General features: G+C 49.1%; 1 protein-coding gene across 1 annotated transcript; it reads left to right on the top strand.

The window, feature by feature from the left end:
- The first annotated feature begins 650 nt into the window (after nucleotides 1–650).
- Nucleotides 651–21,202, top strand: FOXJ2 (forkhead box J2). The gene is made up of 11 exons (XM_070371022.1): nucleotides 651–1,761; nucleotides 8,877–9,223; nucleotides 11,353–11,427; nucleotides 12,395–12,463; nucleotides 12,635–12,775; nucleotides 13,250–13,445; nucleotides 14,524–14,892; nucleotides 15,448–15,549; nucleotides 17,347–17,556; nucleotides 18,392–18,493; nucleotides 19,509–21,202. The coding sequence occupies exons 2-11, from the start codon at nucleotides 8,891–8,893 to the stop codon at nucleotides 19,595–19,597; spliced, it is 1,686 nt and encodes a 561-aa protein (XP_070227123.1). The 5' UTR covers nucleotides 651–1,761; nucleotides 8,877–8,890; the 3' UTR covers nucleotides 19,598–21,202.
- Nucleotides 21,203–23,069: the final 1,867 nt, after the last annotated feature.

Here is a 23,069-nt window from a genome sequence, read left to right as displayed (position 1 = left end):
TAAGGACCTCTTCTTCGCCGCCCTGGATGCCGTAGAACTTGGCCTTGCACAAGTTTAGATTCTCCTAAATTTTCTGATGTTTGGTCCAGAGTTTTCTCGGTTGCACGGTCATTGATCACCTTTTACATTCAGTCGTTCAACAAGCATTTACTGAACTCTGGGATGGTATCAGTGTAATATACTAACTTCGGCTCAATCCCATACCCCTTTAAAAGCTATTCAGGGAAAAAAGGAAACCTATCAAAGGCATTCCTGGGAAAACCTATGTTCATCTATATATGGAAAACAATGAACTAAAAAAAAAAAAAAAAAAATCAGTATGGCAGAATTAGCGTGGAACTGAAATTGACAGTTCCTGCGGCGCAAACGAGGGACTCTCCCGACAGACAGCAGTGGGTGTCGTCTCTGGCGGATGGCGAGCTGCAAGGGAACCAGTGGCGACCGGAGGGGAACGCGGGGTGGGGGGCGCGCGTCCCCAGGGCCGCGGGCGGCGCGCGTCGGTCCCCCGGGAGGTCGGGGCGCGGGGGGCGGCGGCGCGGCTCACCGGGCGCAGCGCACCCAAGGCTCTGCGCCGCCCGCTCCTCCTTAACCCGCGCGGGGAGGCGGTGGCGGCGGCCCGGCGGGCGGGGGCGGGGGAGGGGCGCCGAGCGCGGCGCGGAGGCCGGGGAGGAGCCGGGGCCTGCAGCGGAGCCGCGCCGAGCCCGAGCCCCGGCCGAGCCCTGACACCTTCCGTCCGCCGCCTGGCTCCCCGGGGGAGTCCGGACTGGCCGGAGCCCGAGCGGCGGCGGCGCGGGGAGCCCCACGCGCCGGCGGGAGCGGAGCGGACGCGAACGGGACGAGAGGAGGCGCGGCCGCCGCAGGGACGCGCGTCAGGAGCCGCGGCCTCCCGGCCCCGGCTGCCCAGGCCAGCTCCGGGAGAGCGGGGAGCAAGCAAACCCCACCCTTGGAGGCGCCCCGGGAGCGGAGGCGGGAGGGGGACGGGAAAAGACCCTTCGCGCCCGGGCGAGGGACCGAGGAGACCCCGCTAGGGGGCGAGTCTCTCCTTCCTAGAGGCGAGGAGGATCCCCGCACCGTCCCGGGAATGGAGCCTCCAAAGTAGAGGGGTGATCCTTACCGAGGAAGCGAGTGAGCAGCCCCGCGTGCCTCCACTCCTGCAAGCACACTCTCCTCAGTTCTGGACTTTTGGGGGCCGGAGAGAACGGGGTATGCCTCTGGAGTAGGCACCCTGCCGCCCAGCCCGTGCTCACGGGGGCGAGGACTGCTCACGTTCAGAAGCAGAGGACACCCCAGGGAGAGAAGACGACTCGGCTTCCAGCCTTCCAGGAGAGGGGAAGAAGTCCCCCCAACTTCCCTGTACCCGGACGGTGGAACAGGGCAGAGCCCCTCCGCTCCGATCTCCAGCCGACAGAAAGAGCCCTCCACTCCCGACAGATTCAGTTTGGGGGGGAGGGGGACTCCCCCAAGGGGGAGGAGACAACTCCGGGTTGGACGAGGCTCCTCCCCTCCTCCCCAGGGTCGCCGGCCGAGTGTGGGGGGTGTGCCACCTTCCCCAGGTGGGACCTCCTTCTCCCCCTCGCCCTCCCTCCACTCCTCATCCTCGGGGGACCCAGTTCTCCTCCCCAGCTTGGGAGGCTCAGCCAAGAACGGGAAGAGCCACTGAGGATGAGGCTCCGCATCTGCCTTTGAAGAGAGGGGTCCCTCCAACCCCAGACTCCAGTACCAGGTGGTCCCCGCCCTCTGCTGCGGCTGACGTGGAGGCAGGTTAGTGCTTTCTTTCATCTTCTGTCTTCTTTAGACACTAGTGGGTGTAGGGGGCCTGAGATGGTGCCTCTTGAGATGGGTTTCGTTACTGGGATGGTAGAGCAACAACTCAGAGACTCTTCTGGGAAATGTGTTCCGAAGCTATTGGATTCAAACCCTCATCTTGCTGCAGAGGCTATGAGAAATGGCTTTCTTAGTGTTGGGGGGACTGATGGGATGGGGTTCATTGGAGGTCCCTAGGAAAATGTTTGTTTTCATGCCCAGGGCAAGGGACATCAGAAAACCTCTGCATCTCTAGCACTCCATCCGTACAGTGTCATGATGAGACACACCCCAACCGGACTGCCACACCACCCTCTATCCTTGGGCCTTGTCACACCAAGAATGGGCTCTCACTGAAGTCATGGTGGCATCTTGTGGCCTGGCCTTGTCTGGGGCTTCCATTGGTATTACATTTTCTTACCTGTAACCCTAGGTCATTTAATGTCCACCAGAGCTGTTCTCCGGAGAAGGCAATGGCAACCCACTCCAGTACTCTTGCCTGGAAAATCCCATGGACAGAGGAGCCTGGTAGGCTGCAGTCCATGGGGTCGAGAAGAGTCGGACATGACTGAATGACTTCACTTTCACTTTTCACTTTCATGCATTGGAGAAGGAAATGGCAACCCACTCCAGTGTTCTTGCCTGGAGAATCCCAGGGGTGGTGGAGCCTGGTGGGCTGCTGTCTATGGGGTCGCACAGAGTTGGACACGACTGAAGTGACTTAGCAGCTGCAGCAGCAGCAGCAGAGCTGTTCTCTCCAGCCCATGGTGATTACTGCTCCCTTTATAAGAAAAGTGGTCTGTCTCCACTCACTGTGCTTCCCAGCCTCCCCTCATGACATCTCCACTCCGGGCTGGAAGTATAACATCCACAGGGAAAATGGAGATCCCATGTCCCAAGGCAAGAAAAAAGTCTGCAGGGAATGCCAGATCCTGGGTTGAAGTTTGTCCCTAATGCTGGCCGGCCCCCGCTGTCCCAGTGCCCGACACTGCTCCTGTCCTTTGCTGACAGTTCCTCAGGAAAAGGCAGACCCTGGAGAGGAGGAGGGGAGGGGTGATGCTCAGCCTACTTCCAGTCTTCAATGGAAATAAGCTGACTGCCAGGAAGATTTGACCCCCGAGGAATTTCTTTTCAGAAAATCACCTGATAGCTTCATCCTATCTCTTCCTGTTTCGTGTGCAAGTTCTGGGTGTCTGGAACCTTGAATGTATGTTATCTTTCATAGGAAAATAGCAAGAACCATCAAAGCCCAGGATCTTCAGAAAAGGCAAGAAAAAGGTGCCAGGACATCCTTCTGGCGGAGCCTGGGCTGTGGGTTTAGTAGCGCTCTGCCTGTCAACCTGGGGTCCCCAGCTAGGTGCCTGTGTTCCTGCCTCACCGCTAGGAAATACTTTGTCTTCTGTAAGGAGCATTAGACCCCACAGCGAATCCAAGTGAGAGGCTTCATCTTTCTTTCTTTCTCTCTCTCTCATTTTTATATATTTATTTGGCTGCTCTGGGGCTTAGTTGCAGCATGTGGGATCTAGTTCCCAGACCAGGGATTCAACCCAGGCCCTCTGTGTAGAGAGCACAAAGTCTTAGCCATGGGACCACCAGGGAAGTCTCGGGATGCTTCATCCTATTTGGGTTTTTATGTTTCCTCCTTTGGCCATTGGGTGAACTGCCTGAATCTCTAAGTACATTCACTGTGTCCTGGAAGCTACCTGTTGGTTGTGGTCCATGAGAGGGCTGTAATCTGGGTTTGTGGGGCTGCGCTGTAAAATAACGTGCGTCTGTTTCTTACTTCACATGGATGTGGCTCTGTCCCCATCATGCACCAAGGCCAAGTCTGTGTGTGCTTTTCAGACTAGGCTCCAATTACCTAGAATTGTGTGTTTCTGGTAGGCCGCTTAAAACAGGTGCGCCAGTGCAGAGAAGTGAGGAGAATGCTGGTAATGATGCCCAGCTGGGAGGACAGGGTTGGCCTGCCCCAGCCAATGGGAGCCCTCGTGAGTGGCTGCAGCCCGATCTCTGGCTGGGACCACTTCTGCTAGGGCTGATAGAGAGCGTCAGCTCTGACATCTCTGGTCTAATAAGCATGAGGATCCTCGGCTGTTTACTCTAGAACTCCCTTCCCCATTTTTGTTTGAAAAGAGCTGGCTCTGGAGAACAGCAGCCTATTTCCCAGAAAGCACTTTACCAGATGCTGGAGGGCTACTTGTTGAATGGCCCAGAGCCACCGGGACCAGAGCACGTCCAGATGACCCACTGCCACACAGCCTAAGCGGCTGTGCTGGGACTGAGTCTCCCTGATTCTCCTCGCCTCCGTGGAATCAGTTAGGGGCAGACAGCTATTGGGTTGGATTAACTATGACTTGGTGCTATTTTCCAGATCACATCTTATGACTCGACCTAGTCCCCTGTGGAAAATAAGAGATGATATTCCCCCATTTCTTTATACTTGGGAATTTACTAGTCGTGGCCCCGGTCAGTCCTTAGTGGAGTGACACTCACCGCAAAGGAAAGTTTGAGATTCTGACATCCTGAAAACTATTGTGAACTCATTGTAGGTTTGCTACTTCTTCCAGGCCTACCTGTATGGTCTGTCCATTTTTCTAATTTTCAATGTCTATTATTCTCTTTTTTTTTTCTCATTCAAAAATAGTCATTGCTACACGTATATAACACTCACTAAGTGCTTTAAAAATTTTAACTCAAGGTAATCCTCCCAACAACCCTATGTATATACAAGTTATCATCTCCATTTTCCAGTGAAGAAACTACAACACAGGTTAAGTAACTTGCCTGAGGTTGCACAGCCAGTAGGTAGGCTGTGGTGCCAGGACTGAAACCCAGACATCCGGGCTGGTAATCAGCAAGGTGGCAAACTTAGCCACTGCTCTGTTAGTTTCTGCATTAGGTACAGAGCAGGAAGTTATCATTCCTTAATGCCTGACCTTGGCACTGTACAGAGAACAATTACTGGCCTTTCGGAGAAAATGGGGAGAAAACTGTGCCTGTTATCTGGGGTCTTACACGTCTCACCTGGGATCAGTCTTCCCCTCCACCAGAATGTCTTTCTGTTTTTCTCTTTCTCCCAGTAGTGAAGTCTTCATTAGACGTTCCATGGATGTGATGGAGCCTGCCCTTTGGCTGCCTTTCCCAGTTTCTATGGGTATTTCCTTTCAGTCTTCCAGCTTGCAGAGAAGAATGTAGCCTGACTCAGGTTCTGCCCCAGCCCTGTGGCACAAGGCCCACCTGGAGAGAGAGGTCTGGGTAACTGGGTTGGTTGGACTGAGAAATGGAAGTACCTTTTATGTACCTTTCTAATAATAGCCCCGAACACTAGCCTGGTGCCATTATTTTGGGGGAATGTGGAATGTGTGGCAGCCACCAGCTCTTTAAGCTTCATTCATGTCCCTCTAGGAATGAAGCTTTGACAGTGTTTGTGATGGCATCCTTTTATTGAAGAAGGAAACTGAGGCAGGAAGGCTTCAGGGAGGCAAGGGGTGTTTAGGGAGACTCAGCGTGTAGGTGTCAAGGTTCATAATAGAACCAGGGAACCTCATTCTCTGAGGTTCTACACGCTGGGCTGCCCTTCAAGAATGGGGAAGTGCTGGGGGCAAGGAAGTGGGATGGGTTTAGGGAGAATGGTGCTGAGAAATCAGGATCTTTTGCTGTAAGTGGCTTGTAGCTGGTAAGATTGGAAGATATTTTGAGTGCTGGGGCGGTAGCTGGAGGGCTGGCTGGGAGGGTGCTGGCGAAAGGTTAAATTTAACCTCAGTGTCCTAACCTGGTGCTGGGGAAATGCTAGGGAAGGGCACAGAACCAGCAAAAGGCTGAGGGCACTTCCGTTTATGGAATTCACAGTGATTGGCACCTGCCAAGTGGGTTCTGTAAACTGCTTTGATTGTATTCTCCTGTCTCTCCCTATCCAGTGTTGGGAGGGTTGCAAATGAAATGTCCCCTGAAGACTTCTGTGTTCTTTCCTTCTTTTATTATTTTTATTTCTGGCTGGGCAGGGTCTTCAGTGCTTTGCGTGGGCTTTCTCTCCAGTTGCACTGAGTGGAGGCTACTCTGGGCTACCGGCCTCACCCTGCAGTGGCCCCTCCTGTTGCGGAGCGCTGGCTGCTGTCGTTGAGGCTCACAGGCTCTAGAATGAGGGCTCAGTAGTTGTGGTTCATGGACCCAGCTGCTCCGTGGCATGTGGAATCTGTTCACAGATCAGGGATGGAACCTGTGTCCCCAGTGGTGGCAGGCAGACTCTTATCCACTGTGCTTCCAGGGAAGCCCCTGCTATGTTCTTAAAGTGAAACTTCCCAGGATCTTTAGCAGGAGATAATAGGGTAAAATTTCCTTAGAAACCCAGGAGAACCCTGGTCATTGTGAACCTGCTCATTGCCGTGTTCCCATTCAGCTGGGCTAACGTAGCTCCAGAACCAGATGGCTGCGGAATGCACGTTACCCCAGTAGCTGCTCTGCTCTGCCTTAGTAAATTGCCAGGAGCTGAGGCTTCCTGGAATGATTCAGTGTCCCTGTTAGTCTCCAGGTTTCCACGGTTTTAGGGCAAAATGGTGGTGGTGGGATGGGAAAGGATGGTGGGGAAAGGAGCTCAGCATAAAGGGGAATCCCCTTTGCGATGCTATTTATAAAACCAACCTGGGTTGCTGTTGGGTCTCACGCTGCCCAGGCCCCCGAGGCACTAAGGTGTTTCCTTGAGTACAGAGTGGGCGGAGTTGATGTGTTGCTGGTGAGGAGCTCCAGAACGTGCACACGCATGCAGAGACTGTGTGGGTGGGGAACTGAGAGATTAGGGGATGAGTGAGCTTGCTGACCCTTGGGAGAAAGTCTCCAGGCCAGAGGAGTTAAGAACTAGGAGAGTGAGCCCAGAGATGGAGGCAGGAGACTGGGCCCATGCCTGCAACTGAGCTTCTAACTACAGTGTGTGGATTTGCGTGTAGTTGTATGTAATGCTGGTGCACATTATGTGAGTGGATTTAGGCATTACACACCCAATGTGTTTTCTGTCCAGGATTCTGAGACTTGTTAGCCTTGGCTCCTCAAGAGTGATTACCCCTTCAGCAGGGGTCGGAGGAAGAAACCCTAGCTGGAACCTGGCCAACAGTGCAGGCACAAGGTGGTTCGGCAGCAATCATGGATTGGGGGTGGGGTGGCGGGGTGGGGAGGGGCAGGGCGCTTCCCTGGAGGGCTTCCCTGGTGGCTCAGTGGTAAAGCATCTGCCTGCCAGTGCAGGAGAGGCGGTTGGATCCCTGCGTCGGGAGGTTCCCTGGTGGAGGAAATGGCAACCCACTCCAGTATTCTTGCCAGGAAAATCCCATGGACAGAGGACCCTGGTGGGCTATACAGTCCATGGGGTCGCAAAGAGTCAGACACGACTTAGCGATTGAGCATGCAGGCACAATTAATGTATGTTTGTGTGTCTGGGCGGGGTTGGGAGGGGTAAAGGAATGGGGTAGGGGGGTGAGGGGGTAGGGGAAGGGGGGTGGGACAGAGTCGGGGTGGTGGTGGAGTGGGGTGGGGTGGTGCTGGCTTCCACCCTAGGGGAGTGCCAATGGCTACCACGTGGATCATGCCACTCTTTCCAGCCCCTGCAATGCAAATCTCACCTACTGTCCTTCACCTTCCCCCACCCAGACGTCACTCTGGCTGCACCCCTCCGTCTGAGAGAGTGCCCAGGCCGCGTGGGTGGCGGCAGGGTGTGCAGACAGCCGGCGTGGGAGGGTTGGCAGCGCCAGGAGTTTGCATGGAGGTGCCGCGAGCGTGCGTGCCTGGCCGGGAAGGCAAGAGAGAGGAGGAGGAGGCGGCAGAAGGGGAGCCAACCCTGAGCCCCAGAATGGCTATTTTTAGCTGCCTATCTGATTGTTACCGGTGCGCGCACAGCTGGGTGTCTCCCTGGCTCAGTGCAGCCAGGCAGGCCGAGCGGTGGGAGGGCCGGAGGGCCTCTGCAGTGACTTCTTCCTGGTGTCGCCGTCTGTGGGCGGGAACTCGCGAGGGGGCGGTGCTTTAAAGGTGCGAGGGCAGCCGTGCTCCGGCTCCTGCCCTCTGTGTTGTGAGTCTGTGCCCCGTGGGTAACGTATGCCGTGTATCTCCTTGTGGTTTCTGGTCACGGGCTGCTGTCTGTGTGCCATCCCTGTTTGGCTGGTTGTCACACTTACGTACCTAATACTCCTCGTATTAGGCACATGGATGTGGGATCCAAGGGCGAGCACTGGGGATGGAACTAATGTGAAATACCTTTGGAAGTGTTGATGCGTGCTTCTTTAGGGTATACTTGTGTTTACTCTGATTGTTTTTCTTTACACGTTTGCTCGTGCTGTCTCTCTGTGGATGTTGAATGTAAATATAACATGTGACACATAATTGGAGAATAGACTTTGGCAGGTTTTACCTGCTGTCTAAGTGGTTTTTTAAGAAATCGATTCGACACAGGTGTTTTTGTTTTTTTAAGATTTATTTATTTTATTTTTTGACTGTGCTGGGTCTTCGTTTCTGCACTCAGGCTTTCTCTAGTTTCGGTGCACGAGCTGCCGAGCACTGGCTCTAGCGTCAGTAATTGCAGCCTGTGTGCGCAGTTGTTGTGACTCCAGGGTTCCAGAGTGCAGGCTTAATAGTTGTGGCGCATGGGCTTAGTTGCTCTGCTGCCTGTGGGATCTTCCCAGATCAGGGATCGAACCGGTCTCCCTTGCATTGCAAAGCCGATTCTTAACCACTGGACCACCAGCAAAGCCCTCCACGAAGCTTTAAAATACTATGTTGTAGGGCTTTAAGAAAGGAGAATTGAGGAACAGCTCGACTTGCTGGGTGGTTTGATCTCCCTTTTCGTCCTGCATGAAGCAAGAGGCCTCTGCCATGTTCCATGCGAAGTTGCAGGATAAGTGCCAGTCTGTCATCTGGCAGGTGATTGACGTATGCATTTGAGGGTTCTGGGAACCTGGTTATCTCATGAGTGGAGTCTTCTATAGGAATTAGAGTGAGAAGAAACTCTCCTTCCCCTAAAGCCCTAAGATTTGGTATTACTTGCCACAAGTGACCACAGGTAACACTTGTCTATTTTATTTTCCTCTTCTCTGCAGAATCCAAAAATACCATGGCTTCTGACCTAGAGAGCAGCCTCACCTCCATAGACTGGCTCCCCCAGCTGACCCTCCGGGCCACCATCGAAAAGCTGGGAAGCGCCTCTCAGGCTGGGCCTCCTGGTGGGAGCCGCAAATGTCCACCAGGCTCCCCCACAGATCCGAACGCCACCCTGAGTAAAGACGAGGCTGCCGTTCACCAGGATGGTAAACCCCGGTACAGCTATGCCACCCTCATCACCTATGCCATCAACTCCTCTCCAGCCAAGAAGATGACCCTCAGTGAGATTTACCGCTGGATCTGTGACAACTTCCCCTATTACAAGAATGCAGGCATTGGTTGGAAGGTGGGACAGCTTCTATGCCCTGAGATGGTTCTTAGCCTTGACAACATTTTCCTCTACTTTTGTGTCTTCCTGTAACCTGGTCCACTTCACTCTGAGCTGTCTCAGAGATGTGTGAACTTAAAAATCTCAAATCTCCCATCCCTTACTTTTTTTTTTCCAGAGTTGAACAACTTTCATAAGGTGTATCTGGGAAATTCTAGTGATACCAAACCTCTGAGTATAGTTACGGTATGGCAGGATGCTGATGCTCACCATACTCTCTTTGAAAAAAAAAATTGTTTATTTATTTGGCTGTGCCAGGTCTTAGTTGCGCCATGTGAACACTTAGTGATGGTATGCAACATCTAGTTCCCTGACCAGGGATTGAACCCAGGCCCCCTGCATTGGGAGCACAGAGTCTTAGCCACTGGGCCACCAGGGAAGTCCCTCATCCTACCCTCTTGTCCCTTGGTTTATTTCACAGATATTTATTGCCATTCTGCTCTGTTGAAGTCACATGCAAGGCATGGCATCGCTCCATCCTACCTAGAGATCAAACCTCATCTGGTTTGCAGAACTCCATTGCACACAGTCATTATTTTTTTAAAAACTATGTACCAAGGAAAAAAAAATAATGTAATTAGGTCCTTCCCCAGCAGCTCATCCACCAAGCAAGGAAGGAGAGGATAAGTGGTTTGGCTGGAGGTGAAGGAAAAAGGGGCCTTCTCTTCCACGCATAGAAGGAAGGCTGATGTTCTCAGTCCTTGGGAGCAATCACTCACTTGCCAGTTGTTGAGTAGAAACTGGGATTTAGTGTAGCTGTGTCACTCTGTAAATCATCAGCTCACATACAAGCCAGATGATGAGCTGGAGACTGTTGAAAGCATTCAGTTTTTCCCTTATAAATATGTTCCTGCTAGCTGCCACAGCCCCCACCAACTTCACCCAAGGCATGTATGCAACAATATTTCTTTCCTCCAAATGTGACCATTCCCTGGGCTCTTGAGAAGACAAAAAGGTGAATTGTACCTAGTTTCACTTATAATTTATATTTTGTTATCATTTACATCATTACATCATCAGTTTTGTATTTTTTTTCATGGCTGTGCCACTGTGGCTTGTGTGATCTCAGTTCCTCAGCTAGAGATCGAACCTGTGCCCTTGGCAGTGAAAGCTCGGAGTCCTAACCCCTGGACCTCTGGAATTCCCACATCATTAGTTTTAAAATGTTCTTTCACTGTTGATAGAATTAATTAAGGAGCTGAGCAGATGTGATTCTTTTTTAATTGACGTATAGTTGCTATACAATATTATTAAGTTAAGGTGTACAGTATAGTGATTCACAGTTTTAAAGGTTATACTTTAATTTATAGTTAATATAAAATCTGTATTTATTCTCCATATCGTATCAATACAATATATCCTTGCAGCCGATTTTATATATAATAGTTTGTACCTCTTAATCCCCTACCCGTGTATTGCCTCTACTTCCTTCGCTCTCCTCACTGGTAACCAATGGTTTGTTCTCTATATCTGTTAGTCTGCTTCTTTTTTGTTGTATTTACTAGTTTGTTCTATTTTTTAGATAGCATGGGTAAATGATATCATGTAATGTTTGTCTTTCTCTGTCTGACTTATTTCACTAAGCATAATGCCCTCCAAATCGGTCCATATTGCTGCAAATGGCAAAATTTCACTCTTTTTAATGGCTGAGCAGTATTCCATTGTGTGTATATGTGTATATATGTATATGCCGTATATCTATATGCCACATCTTCTTTATCCATTCATCTGTGGATGGGCACTTAGGTTTGTGCAAATGTGATTTTGAGGCATTTATATACCGTCATCAGTTGGGTGTGATTTGGGTGGAAAGATTGAAAAAACTATATATAATCAGCTCTCTAGAAGCACCAGGTAGTCAAATTTACAGCAGTTAATCTCTCATCAATTTACTTGCTTTTTCTTATCTCATTGCTCTTGCTATCTGATAGGCGATTTCCTCCATCAGTATGGTTATGAGGTGCTCAGTTTACCCTGACACTTGCACTTTAGCGTGTGTTATTTCCCTTTGTGTCCTTTTGTGAACTATTGGAAAATTTCCTGCTTTGCATGATACTCAAATCTAACTTGCTTCTGTGCTTCCTCAGAATTCAATTCGGCACAATCTTTCTCTCAACAAGTGTTTCCGGAAGGTGCCCAGACCACGGGATGACCCTGGAAAGGTGAGATTCAGCTGTAATTGGAGAGGGGAGGACCAGGAAGGAAAGGAGAGTAGTTGACAGCTCAGAGTCCTGTGGCTGTTTTAATTACCCAGAAGAGGAAATCGTATTAATTAGAGAAGCAGCTTTATTTTTCTCTCAGAGGAAGAGCTTGGTTATCAAACTTATGGGTCCTCACAAGAATGAATGACTAAGGAAAGCTGTGAAATTTTTTCTTAATAGAAATATTTATGAAAAAATTGACTTCGATGCCCTCTTTTGGTGTATCGGGCTCTTTCTAGATGTAAAATAAGCTTTGGAGGCATTTTTCTATAGAAAAATCTCGTGGTTTTTATCTTCGAAGGGGAGAAGTGATAGATCATCCTCTTTGTTGGACAGCCATGGATGCTAAAGTCTCAGAGAGTTTTGCCTTAGATCACATGGAAGGGGTAGGTTGGTTTGGGCATTTGCAGCTCTTTGAGGTGGATGCTGTGTTCTGCATCTTCATTATGACCGAGACCTGTGTTTGGACCACAGTGGGTACCTCTGACATACTCTGTGATTTAGTACAGATTTAGTACTCAAAAATAGCTGTTACTCTCAGGATTCTATGTGAATTGCCAGTCATTTTTCTTAATATAGCTCTTATCTTATATGAAGAAGTGATAGTCGCTCAGTCGTGTCTGACTCTTTGTGACCCCATGGACTCTTTGCAAGCACACCAAGTTTCTCTGTCTATGGAGTTCTCCAGGCAAGAATACTGGAATGGGTAGCCATTCCCTTCTCCAGGAGATCTTGCCAACTTGGGGATCAAAACTATGCCTCCTGCATTGCAGGTGGATTTGTTATCATTTTATGGTAGGGCCTATTTTATATGAAGCCAGGGAAGCCCAATTTTATATGAAAATCCTCTCAAATGTCTACTTTTCCAGTGGGCGGTATTTCCATATATAATGATTTTTTTTTTCTCTCTGGCGATGGGTTCTTCTAGGGTTCTTATTGGACAATTGATACTTGCCCTGACATCTCCCGGAAGAGACGACACCCTCCAGATGATGATGTAAGTCTCTACCTCAATGAGATGCCATTTCTGAGCCCGCTGCTCCTCCCGCATCTCCCAGTCATTTCCTAAACATGGGGCAAAGGTCAGACACCAGCAAGGATGGAACCATGAATCATGTGGGGAGGTTTAGCATCTGCTTATAGACTGCTCTTTTTTCACAACCCTCAGCTGTCTCAGGATTCACCAGAACAGGAGGCCAGCAAGAGTCCACGGGGAGGGGTTCCAGGGAGTGGAGAAGCCTCACTGCCTCCTGAGGGGAACCCTCAGATACCACTTCAGAGCCCCACATCGATTGCCAGCTATAGCCAGGTAGGAGGTGGAGGTGGCAGGAGGCATAAGGGATGGATGGACGGGTGGATGGGTGGGTGATTGAATAGATTGATATGTCTGTCAGTTCAAAATTATGTATTGATTGTCTGTGCTATAGCAGGCAGATAAATTGGGAAAGAAGGAGAAAGCAAAAGAAAGAAGCAGAGAGAGGGAGAGAGCAAAAGGCAGAGAGAAACAACGTTTTAAGAAAGATCAGAAAAATAAAAATGGTGAGAAGACAAGAAAGGGATCAAAAAAGTTTCTGAGAAAGGAAAGACGAGCATGGATGCAACACAGGGGAAGGGCAAGAGACTATATCAAGATAGGAATGAGAAAAGGAGAAAAATGATGCTCATTCATTGAAAGGATGGGAGAGGATGAAAAGGATAGGCAAGAGAGCTTGGTGTCCACTAAAGTGTCGTATGGGTCCCTCACATAGGACATGGACCAAGTCTTTCTTGCCTCTTCCTCTAGGGCACAGGGTCTGTGGACAGCGGAGCGGTGGCAGCGGCAGGTCCAGGTCGAGAGAGCACCGAGGGGCCCCCTCCCCTGTACAACACCAACCATGACTTCAAATTCTCCTACTCGGAGATCAATTTTCAGGATCTAAGCTGGTCCTTCCGCAACCTCTACAAGTCCATGCTGGAGAAGTCCTCCTCGTCTCAGCATGGTGAGTCTGGGCTGGGGAGGGGAGCTGGGATGTCCTTGTATTTTCTTTTTTTTAATATTTATTTGGCTGTACCAGGTCTTAGTTGTGGCATGTAAGCTCTTGTGGCATGTGGGATCTAGTTCCCTGACCAGGCACTGAACCCAGGTCCCCTGCACTGGGAGCGGGGAGTCTTAGCCCATGGACCACCAGGGAAGTCCCTGTCCTTGTATTTTTGAACAGATGGTGACATTCTCTTCTCTCCCTTTTTCCTACGTGTAACACGAGGAGAGGGCGATCACTGGTCAGGGAAGAAAGTGGGTCATGAGCCAGAACTGTCTGGAGTCAGATCTCTTCTGACTTAGTACTGAAGGACAGCTGTCTCAAGAGGCAGTGGGCTGGCTCCTTAGCTGCAGTAAGTGAGCTGGAGGAATCCCCCTTCTAGAACCAAGGGCTGTGATTTAATGGCTGCTTCAAGTCATTATGAGGATGGCCACTAGGGGACAGCAGTTTCTTTTTTTTAAGAATCTCTGTGTTTGTGAGAACAACTTAATTAAAAAAAATTTTTTTAATTAAAATTTTAAATTTTAATTTTGGGGCTTTCTAGATGGCTCAGTGGTAAAGAAACTGTCTGCTGAGCAGGAGACTTGGGTTCAATCCCTGGGTTGGGAAGATCCCCTGGAAAAGGAAATGGCAACCCACTCCAGTATTCTTGCCTGGAGAATCCTCATGGACAGAGGAGCCTGGCGGGCTGCAGTCCAGGGGGTCGCAAAGTGTCAGACACGACTGACCGACTAAGCACAGCACATGTTTGGAACTCTATCTGATGTCTGATGTCTTTGGAAACTATGATTCCTACATCAATATCCTTGAAAAATAGCATAAAAAGGTGCATGTTGACATTTGGCTAAAATTCCAGTAGTTGTCCTGCTGTCAAGACCCTTGTCTGTCTGTCAGTTATACCTGCCCAGGGGCTGGAGGGGACCAGGGCTGGAGGGGACCCTGCTGTCCAGATTGTCCTTACCCTTCGTCGGCTGCCTTTTCTGGGTCTCAACCCCGTGGAAATCCTGACCCACTTTGCCTGACCCACCCCCCCCCGCAGGCTTCTCGTCTCTCCTGGGGGACCTGCCGCCCTCCAACAACTACTACGTGTATCAGCAGCAGCAGCAGCCGCCGCAGCCGCAGCCGCCGCCCCCGCAGTCACAGCCGCAGGCACCCGCCCAGGGCACCTCTGCTGTCGGGGGTGCGCCGCCATTGCACACCCCCAGCCCCGACGGCTGTACCCCACCCGGGGGTAAGCCAACGGGATCCGAGGGCTACGGGCCACCCCCGGTGATGGCCATGCACCCGCCCCCGCTGCAGCACGGAGGCTACCACGCCCATCAGCACCACCCCCATTCCCACCCCGCCCAGCAGCCGCCGCCACAGCAACAGGCACAAGGCCAGGCACCCATCAACAGCACTGGCTTTGGTGAGTAAGCGAGGTACGCGGAGCCCCGGAAGGACTGCCAGCTGACCTTCCTGTTCTGACTCTGGAAGGAGAGGGGATTGGTTAGGAAATTAACAGCGGGTCTTTTATTTATTTGTTTCCGTGCCTACTGGTATTTGGGATCTTCGTTCCCCCAGGAGGAATCAAACCTGCCCGGCCCTGCATTGGAAGGGCAGTCTTAACCTCTGGACTACCAGGAAAGTCCCAATAGTGGCTCTTTTAGCCTTACTCTCCCCCCAGAGCTCCTGTGGGCAACAGAAGTTGCAAATTGGAGCTCTATATTAAGAGAATTTTTAGACAAATTTGGATTGTTTTACTTATTCTCTTGTCTGTGAGCTGGGCTGTTTGTAATTACAGCATCAATAGCTCGGTTTGTCCTAAATCTCCAGGGAGGGAAAGTCCAAAGTTATCTTGGTAATGTAACTTGCATCTTGTAGATGCAAGAATCTTGCATTCATAACTCAGACTGCTGTCAGCTGGTGGCTGTCTCATCACCCCTCACTCTGTCTTATTCCCCCATCCCCTTCCTCTTCACAGCCTTTCCTCCAGACTGGTGCTCCAATATCGATTCCTTAAAGGAAAGCTTTAAGATGGTGAACCGGCTCAACTGGTCCAGCATTGAGCAGTCACAGTTCTCAGGTTGGTGACTGAGTGATGGTGCCTGAAATAAGAAAAAACAAATAGAACGGAAGAACCGGTGGTGCCTGGTGGTGGGGGTGGGTGGGTGGGTGGGTGTTGAGGGATGTAAGTGGAAAAACCCAATGGAAACTGGAACCAGAGGGGATGGTTAAGTGAAGCTTGTGTGCTTGGTCATGTCCGACTCTTTGTGACCACTTGGACTATAGCCCGCCAGGCTCTTCTGTTCATGTAATTTTCCAGGCAAGAATACTGGAGTGGGTTGCCATTTCCTTCCCCAAGTAAAGCTTGAGGATGGAGGATTTCATGTTACACAGGTGGAGAATATTGATACCTTCTTCAAGTTAATCTTTAGTTCAGTCTCTCAGTTGTGTTCCACTCTTTGCGACCCCATGGACTGCAGCACAGCAGCTTCCCTGCCTCAAACTTATGTCTGTCCAGTCGGTGATGCCTCCAACCATCTCATCCTCCTGCCTTCAGTCTTTCCCAGCATCAGGGTCTTTTCCAATGAGTCAGTTCTTTGCATCAGGTGGCCAAAGTATTGAAATTTCAACGTCAGCATCAGTCCTTCCAATGAATATTCAGGACTGATTTTCTTTAGGACTGACTGATTTGATCCCCTTGCAGTCCAAGAGACTCTCAAGAGTCTTCTCCAACACCACAGTTCTAAACCATCAATTCTTCAGTACTCAGCTTTCTTTATGGACTAATTCTTACATCCATACATGACTACTGGAAAAACCATAGCTTTGACTAGACGGACCTTTGTCAGCAAAGTAATATCTCAGCTTTTTAGTATGCTGTCTAGGTTGGTCATGGCTTTTCTTCCAAGGACCAAGCGTCTTTTAATTTCATGGCTGCAGTTACCATCTGCAGTGATTTTGGAGCCCAAGAAAATAAAGCCTGTCACTGTTTCCATTGTTTCCCCATCTATTTGCCATGAAGTGATGGGACCAGATGCCATGATCTTTGTTTTTTGAATGTTGAATTTTAAGCCAGATTTTTATCTTGATTAATTTTTGCCTTTATTCAAAATGACAGTGGTTTATTCTACTCAGTTTTATCTTTGGGAGAAGGAGGACTCTTTATTCAGAAGCCCTGGATCACCATTTTATAGTTTTGCCACCATTTATTGACAGTATGGGGGCTTCCCAGGTGGCACCTGGTAAAGAATCTACCTACCAATGCAGGAGATGCAGGGGACATGGGGTTCGATTCCTGGGTTGTGAAGATCCCCTGGAGGAGGAAATAGGAAATGGCAAGCCACTCCAGTATTCTTCCCAGGAAAATTCGTGACTGACAATATGACCACGGCTAATTCACTCAGTTACTTTGAAACTTTTATTCACCAGTAATATGGAAATTATATGAGTTTGGTAAGGAAGAAATAGAATGAGAGTTTGAAAATGTAGATGTCAATTATTGGGGGTTGTTGTTTAGTTGCCAAGTTGTGTCTGACTCTTTGCAACCATATGGACTGTAGATCTTACCAGACTCCTCTATCCTTGGGGTTTTCCAGGTAAGAATACCAGAGTGGGTTGCCATTTCCTTGGTAACACGTATAATCAGTGGTGTTGATTGACAGTGTGACTGGAGCAGTGACTTAGGTATAGAACCACTAGGGATGTTGGGGCTCTGGCAAGGTTAGCATTTCTTTTTTTTTTAATGGACTACACAGTTTATTTTTCATAATGCCTGTCAAGCAATAGATAAATTCAGAAAGCAAAAATTAAAATTTGAAATCTCACCATTCATTGCAAAAATAGCAGGAGTTAGCATTTCTTGCTTCTTTACTGGCAGAGCTGATGGAGAGCCTGCGGCAGGCAGAGCAGAAGAACTGGAGCCTGGACCAGCATCACATTGCCAATCTGTGTGACTCCCTCAATCACTTCCTCACTCAGACTGGTCATGTGCCCCCCCAGGGAGGCTCCCACCGGCCACCCGCCCCCTCCCGCATCGCGGACTCCTGTACTCTCACCAGTGGCAAGCAGGAGCCAGCCATGAACCAAGGTACCACACGAAGCCAGTTGCCAAGGAGGTGGAGACTGGATGATGTGAAGGAAGGGGGATGAGAAGGGTGGAAGAGAACTGAGAAACATCAGCTTATGGGCACTGATCCAAAGGCCAAAGAAATAGACTGTATCTCCTTTTAGGTTTTTTTTTTTTCTTTTTGGTTGCTCTGAGTCTTGGTTGCTGCGCACAGAGTTTTCTCTAGTTGCAGTGAGTGGGCGCTGCTTTCAAGTACAGGTGGGTGGGCTTCTCACTGTGGTGGCTTCTGCTGATGTGGAGTGCAGGCTCTAGGACTCACAGGCTTCAGTAGCTGTGGCACATGGGCATAGTTGCCCCGTGGCTTGTGGGATCTTCCCGGAGAAGGGATCGAACCCGTGTTCCCTGCATTGACACGTGAATTCTTAGCCACTGGATTCCAAGGGAAGTTTTCCTTTTAGATCTTGATCTGGGAGGTCAGGGTTACTTAGGAAAAGGGAAGAGAAAGTCCCTGTTCTAAATCTGTGTCTCAGGAAACTCCTCCCTGGATCGTATCACATAGGGTCATGATCGGCAAACCAGTGAAGTGAGGGAGAGTCAGTGATGAAGGTTCTGTGTTTATCACCCTGCTGATAGCTGTAATATTGCAGGGGCTAGTATTGGGTGCCTTTGCCTTTGTACCCTAAGTGACTAGGACTGAGAGCTTCTACAGAAAGCACTGATGCCCACAGGAGCTACAGAACAGAGCGGGTAAGGGAGAAGAGCTGAAGGTGATGGGGAGTATGTCACCCTCTCTATCAGACTCTGCTTCCTTGAGTACAGGGGTCCCACTCACTTAACTCTTGTCTTGCTTTCACAGCAGTGAACTCTTATGTGCACCCTCAAGCCCCCCATCTCTACCCTGGCCCATCACCAATGTACCCACTCCCCACCCAGGACTCAGCAGGATACAGTCGCCCAGGTAAGAGCCAGGAGACTTGTTTTAAGCACCAGCGAGTTTGTTTGGCTTTCCTGTGGCTCTGAGCCTGCATTATCAGCCCTTTTGCCTGCACCTGCCAGAGCGGGTGAGCCCTCCTGGTTCCTGAGACTGAGGGTGGGCCACCTGTTGGGAGGTGTATGTCATGGGAGACAAGAGAAGATCAACGAGCTTTAAAATTAGCCCGTGCCTACCATGATGACAGAAAGTAGAAGCATGATTATAAACAAAAGATAGACAAGTAGAACATATATGCTTCACTTCGGAATCTGGATGGAAGATGCACTCAGACAAATGAAATGAACATGTTATATACATGTACCTGCTTTGTGCCCATGTCACCTGACCTCTAGTATCAGGGGTCTGGGACTGAACTATCTCTGTTGGTGTGAGTAGGCGTGGATACCCTAAATTGTCATGAATAGTGCAAAATGAACAGATCCTTCACCTTTAAATGCATTTTAGAAAAACCACTGTTATCATCCTGCCTAACCACAGTGTTTTCAATTTAGGGGGTCTTTGTCCATGTATTCCTTCTTATATACAAATCTCTGTATTGCTATTTCAAATAGTAGTATTGCTATTTCTGTATGTTTTTGATGTTATTATATGATCTTTGAAAATATAATTTTTTTTTTTTGACTACTCTACGTGGCTTGTGGGATCTTAGTTCCCTGACCAGGGATTGAACCCCGGGCCCTAGGCAGTGAAAACAAGGAGTCCTAACCCCTGGACAACCAGGGCATTCCCCATAAGTATAATTTTTAATGGCTGTTACATTTTACTGCTGTTACATTGTCATATGGCGCAGTTTACTCTAGTTTCTTTCCTGGGACCTCACTGAAGTGGTAGCTGGCAGCAAAAATAACTCTGGGCTGATAAGGATGGTAGTTTCCCCAAACCTTCCCCCTGGGGGTGCTTGGGGTTGATCACCGTCCATCGAGATGGACAGAATGGCCTCCATGCCCTCTCCTCTTAATCTCCTTTTCTCTTTCCACAGCACACCACATGGTCCCTCGGCCACCAGTCCCACCTCCTGGGGCCAGTGAGGAGATCCCAGATGACTTCGATTGGGACTTGATTACCTAGTGCATTTGAGAGCCCGGCCATCAGCCCAGGGTTGGGTGGTGACATAGGGCAGTGGGGGAAGCCCAGCCCCCGCCCACTCTTCCGCCCTTGCCTGTATATAGATATATATCCTTTTTTTTTCTTTCTCTGCCAGAGAAGCCACCGCAAGATGCTGCCGAAGATAACCCCCTCTTTCCTGCCTCATTCTTCCTCTTCCTTCTAGTTTTTTCCCCTATTCTTTTATTATTATTCTTATTATATTATTATTATTATTATTGGTTATATGCTGTCTCCAGTTTCCTGTCCCCACACCATTGTCCATGTCCACCTCTTGCTAATTTAAAGTCACCTGGCTGGAAGGTGAAGCCATGAGAGCCACAGTGAAAGGTCTCAAATTTTGATTTACCTTTCTCTTTGGGCAATTCAGTGCTAATCCCACCTTTCAGCCCTATGTTGTTTTCCGTGGATATCAGTTCAATCCAGGGCTGAAGAGGCCACATTATTAAGTAGAAGGGATTTAAAATGCTGCTTGGCAGCCATGAATTTGCAGGTTTTACTTAATGGTGCTAATTTTGTCCTCTGAGCTCTTCCTTGTCCCTTTATATCTCCAATCCTACTTCTGCTGGTCCTCATTCCCCATCAAGGGTAAGAGTGATGGTGGTGGAGATAAAATCCTAGTGGAATAAGAGGTCTGGGTTGGGTAGAGTAGAACGCTGTAGAGGGGTGATGAAATATAAAACAGTCAGAAATTGGGTCTCTGCCACTCTTGTCAAATAAACTGCCATTGACTTATTCCTGGCCTGTTCTCTATAGGACATAGAGTCAGTCCTAGCCAGAACTCTCCTTCTCTTCAGGGCTTCCCAGGTGGCACAAGGTGGTAAAGAACCCGCCTGCCAAGGCAGGAGACGTGAGTTCCATCCCTGGGCTGGGAAGATCCCCTGGAGGAGGGCATGGCAACCCACTCCAGTATTCTTGCCTGGAGAATCGCATGGACAGAGGAGCCTGGTGGGCTACAGTCTATAGGGTCACAGAGTTGGACACGACTGAAGCAACTTAGCACGGATGTGCTGCGTCTCTGGTGAAAATGAGGACAACCCTTCAGCATAGGGTCAGCTTTTTGGAGAGGGTTTCTATTGAACCATTCTGGCTTTTTAAACATCATGTTCTCTGGAAATTAACTGGCTTTTATTTGCATTTACCAGTTTTCCTTTCATCCCCTTATCTCATTTGGCAAATATTATTTCATCCTCTTTCGGTTGTCTGCCCAGCTCTTCCGCCCATCAAATTTTCTTCTCCCGTTTTCTGGGATTCTCAAGAAAGAAGAGTAACCCATGATTCCTTTTAGTCTCACCATGTCCTCGGGCAAGACTGGAATCTGTTTCCCATGGATCAAAGCAGAACCAAACCTACAGTACGGGTGGCAGGAGGGTGAGAGAGGAAAGGGGAAGTGGTGTAGACATGCACAGGGAATATTTCAGTTATTTACCTATGTAGGCAAATGCTTCTCTTGGAATCCAGATCACTGGGGCTGAAGCTTTTGCAATCAGGTTTTTTGAAGGATGAAGGAACTTGGGAGAGGGTAATAAATAACTGAATACAAAGAGCTTCATGAGGGCCAAAGAAGGACCCCCCCCTGCCCCCTCCCCCCAAAAAAAGGTACAGGGGAAACTTATCTCCTTTATCAAGGAGTGGCCATGGTTTATGGCTGCAAAGTACTTAGCATATATTGGATATTAATTGTTGAATTCTAGTTCTGAGAAGGAAGAACAGTTTTATTTCCGTTTTTACTTTACTGAATGGTCACTTTGTTAAAGCTGTAGGACAAAATGTGCGAAATGGACAAGGCCATTTTCTCTGTGATTTCTGGTTTTTTCCCTGTCCTTTTATTTACCCATGCTTTCCGCTCTCTTGCTTTTCCCCTCATCCTCCCCTTCCTTTCTTCGTAAAGGGTTCTATACTGAGAGTTTGTTGAAGTGAGGCTGAAGTCGGGGGGGCAAAAAAGGGCAGTTAACTAAACAGCACTTTATTTCTTTGAAGTTCTTAGTAAGACGTGGGGGTGTGAGTAGCTTGAACCCCCTGTCGTGTTGGAGGGCAGTTTGTGGGGTTGAAGTATGGCGTAAGATTTCCCACTGGGGAAAGGAGAATTCCTCTTCCAGGGTGGTGACACGCCTTAGCCCAGTGTCCCCCATCTGAGGCGTGTCTTCCTTATCCTTCCAGTCAGGGTGCCTCCTACACACAGCGTCCCATCTGTTCTTCCTAAGATCTCCTCTCTTACAAATCATCACGTTTCTCAACCCCTCTTCTACCCAGATCCACACAAGATTTGCCAGGGTAGACTAAATCAGACATGGAAATGTCTCCTGTGTATAGTTCATCTGTGTCTTCTGAAAACGAGAACTCTGGCGGGCAGCCAGTCACTGAAGTTTAGGGCTTGGGCTGGAGATGGGCCGTCAGGCCTTCGGGGCCTTTAGCCCCCCTCTCCGCTAAAACCAGCCTCGCTAAATGGCACAGGACAAACCCAACTCTCTTTGGGCCTCAGTTTCCCCTCCCCTCCCTGAAAGGGAGAGAATAGTCCTTTTTCTTGTCGATCCAGCATTGCCAGCCTTGAAAGTTGAGTCATTGTTGTCGTCTTGGGTGACGTGTGCAGAACTACAGGAGCTCACTGCCAAAAGAGGAAATAGAGGAGAGCGTAGGGGAGAGGGACGGAAGGAGCAATTCTCTGGTATCCATCCACCCATCCCTGCCTTTCTCTCTTCAACCCCCATGTTTATGGTTTGGTGAGTCCTTCATACCACCCATAATGCTTTGCATTGGCGCAGGCTGGGAAGGGGGGGTGTATGGGCTCACAAGTTGTTGTTGTTGTTGTTTTTTGCATGCTTTCTTAATAAAAAAAAAAAAAGAATGTTTATGGTTTTATCTTCCTGGTGCTGGTGTCGAATTTCTTTTTTGCCAGAGTAGGGAAAAGGGAAATGTGAAATCATTTGTTTTCTACTTCCCCTCCTCCTCGTTCCCCCACAGGATCTGACTGATGTTTTTGGTAATATTGATAAGAAAGGAAGATTAAAAGCATGGCTCTAGCATTTTTTTTTTAATGCTGTTAATTATTGCAAAATATTGTTGGGAGAGGCAGTCCGTCCCACCTTGCAGCTTGATGTGTGGACTAAACTGCCTTGCTTGCATTCTGGGGTATTTTAAAGATTAAAAATACTACAATTTGAGAAGGACTTGGCTCTCCCTCTGGGACTTTGGGCAAAGCTTACAGGTACTGACCAGAGTTTTACATTGAAAATGAGGGGATTCCAATTCTAGTGATTTCTTCAGAATACATTTCCAAGGGAAACACAACTCTCAAAAGGAGCCCAGAAATGTCAACTGTTGAATAGGTATGCCAACTTGGGATAATTATGCCAAGATCATTCACCCTGGTATCCTGTACACTAGCCCTAAGAGTTTGAGACTTCTATCCAGGGTCCCATGAGAATGTTGGGGTTTC

Source organism: Bos mutus, chromosome 5 (assembly GCF_027580195.1).
Source record: "Bos mutus isolate GX-2022 chromosome 5, NWIPB_WYAK_1.1, whole genome shotgun sequence".
Lineage (NCBI taxonomy): Eukaryota > Metazoa > Chordata > Mammalia > Artiodactyla > Bovidae > Bos > Bos mutus.
The sequence above is the reverse complement of the archived record's forward strand: the minus strand, read 5'-3'. Positions and strand labels throughout refer to the sequence as shown.

Bases quoted from the DNA above. Each gene is read 5' to 3' on its own strand.
- FOXJ2 (XM_070371022.1), top strand. From the start codon at position 8,891: ATGGCTTCTGACCTAGAGAGCAGCCTCACCTCCATAGACTGGCTCCCC. The intron at 9,224-11,352 runs GTGGGACAGCTT...GTGCTTCCTCAG, and splicing joins ATGCAGGCATTGGTTGGAAG to AATTCAATTCGGCACAATCT. The intron at 13,446-14,523 runs GTGAGTCTGGGC...CCCCCCCCGCAG, and splicing joins GTCCTCCTCGTCTCAGCATG to GCTTCTCGTCTCTCCTGGGG.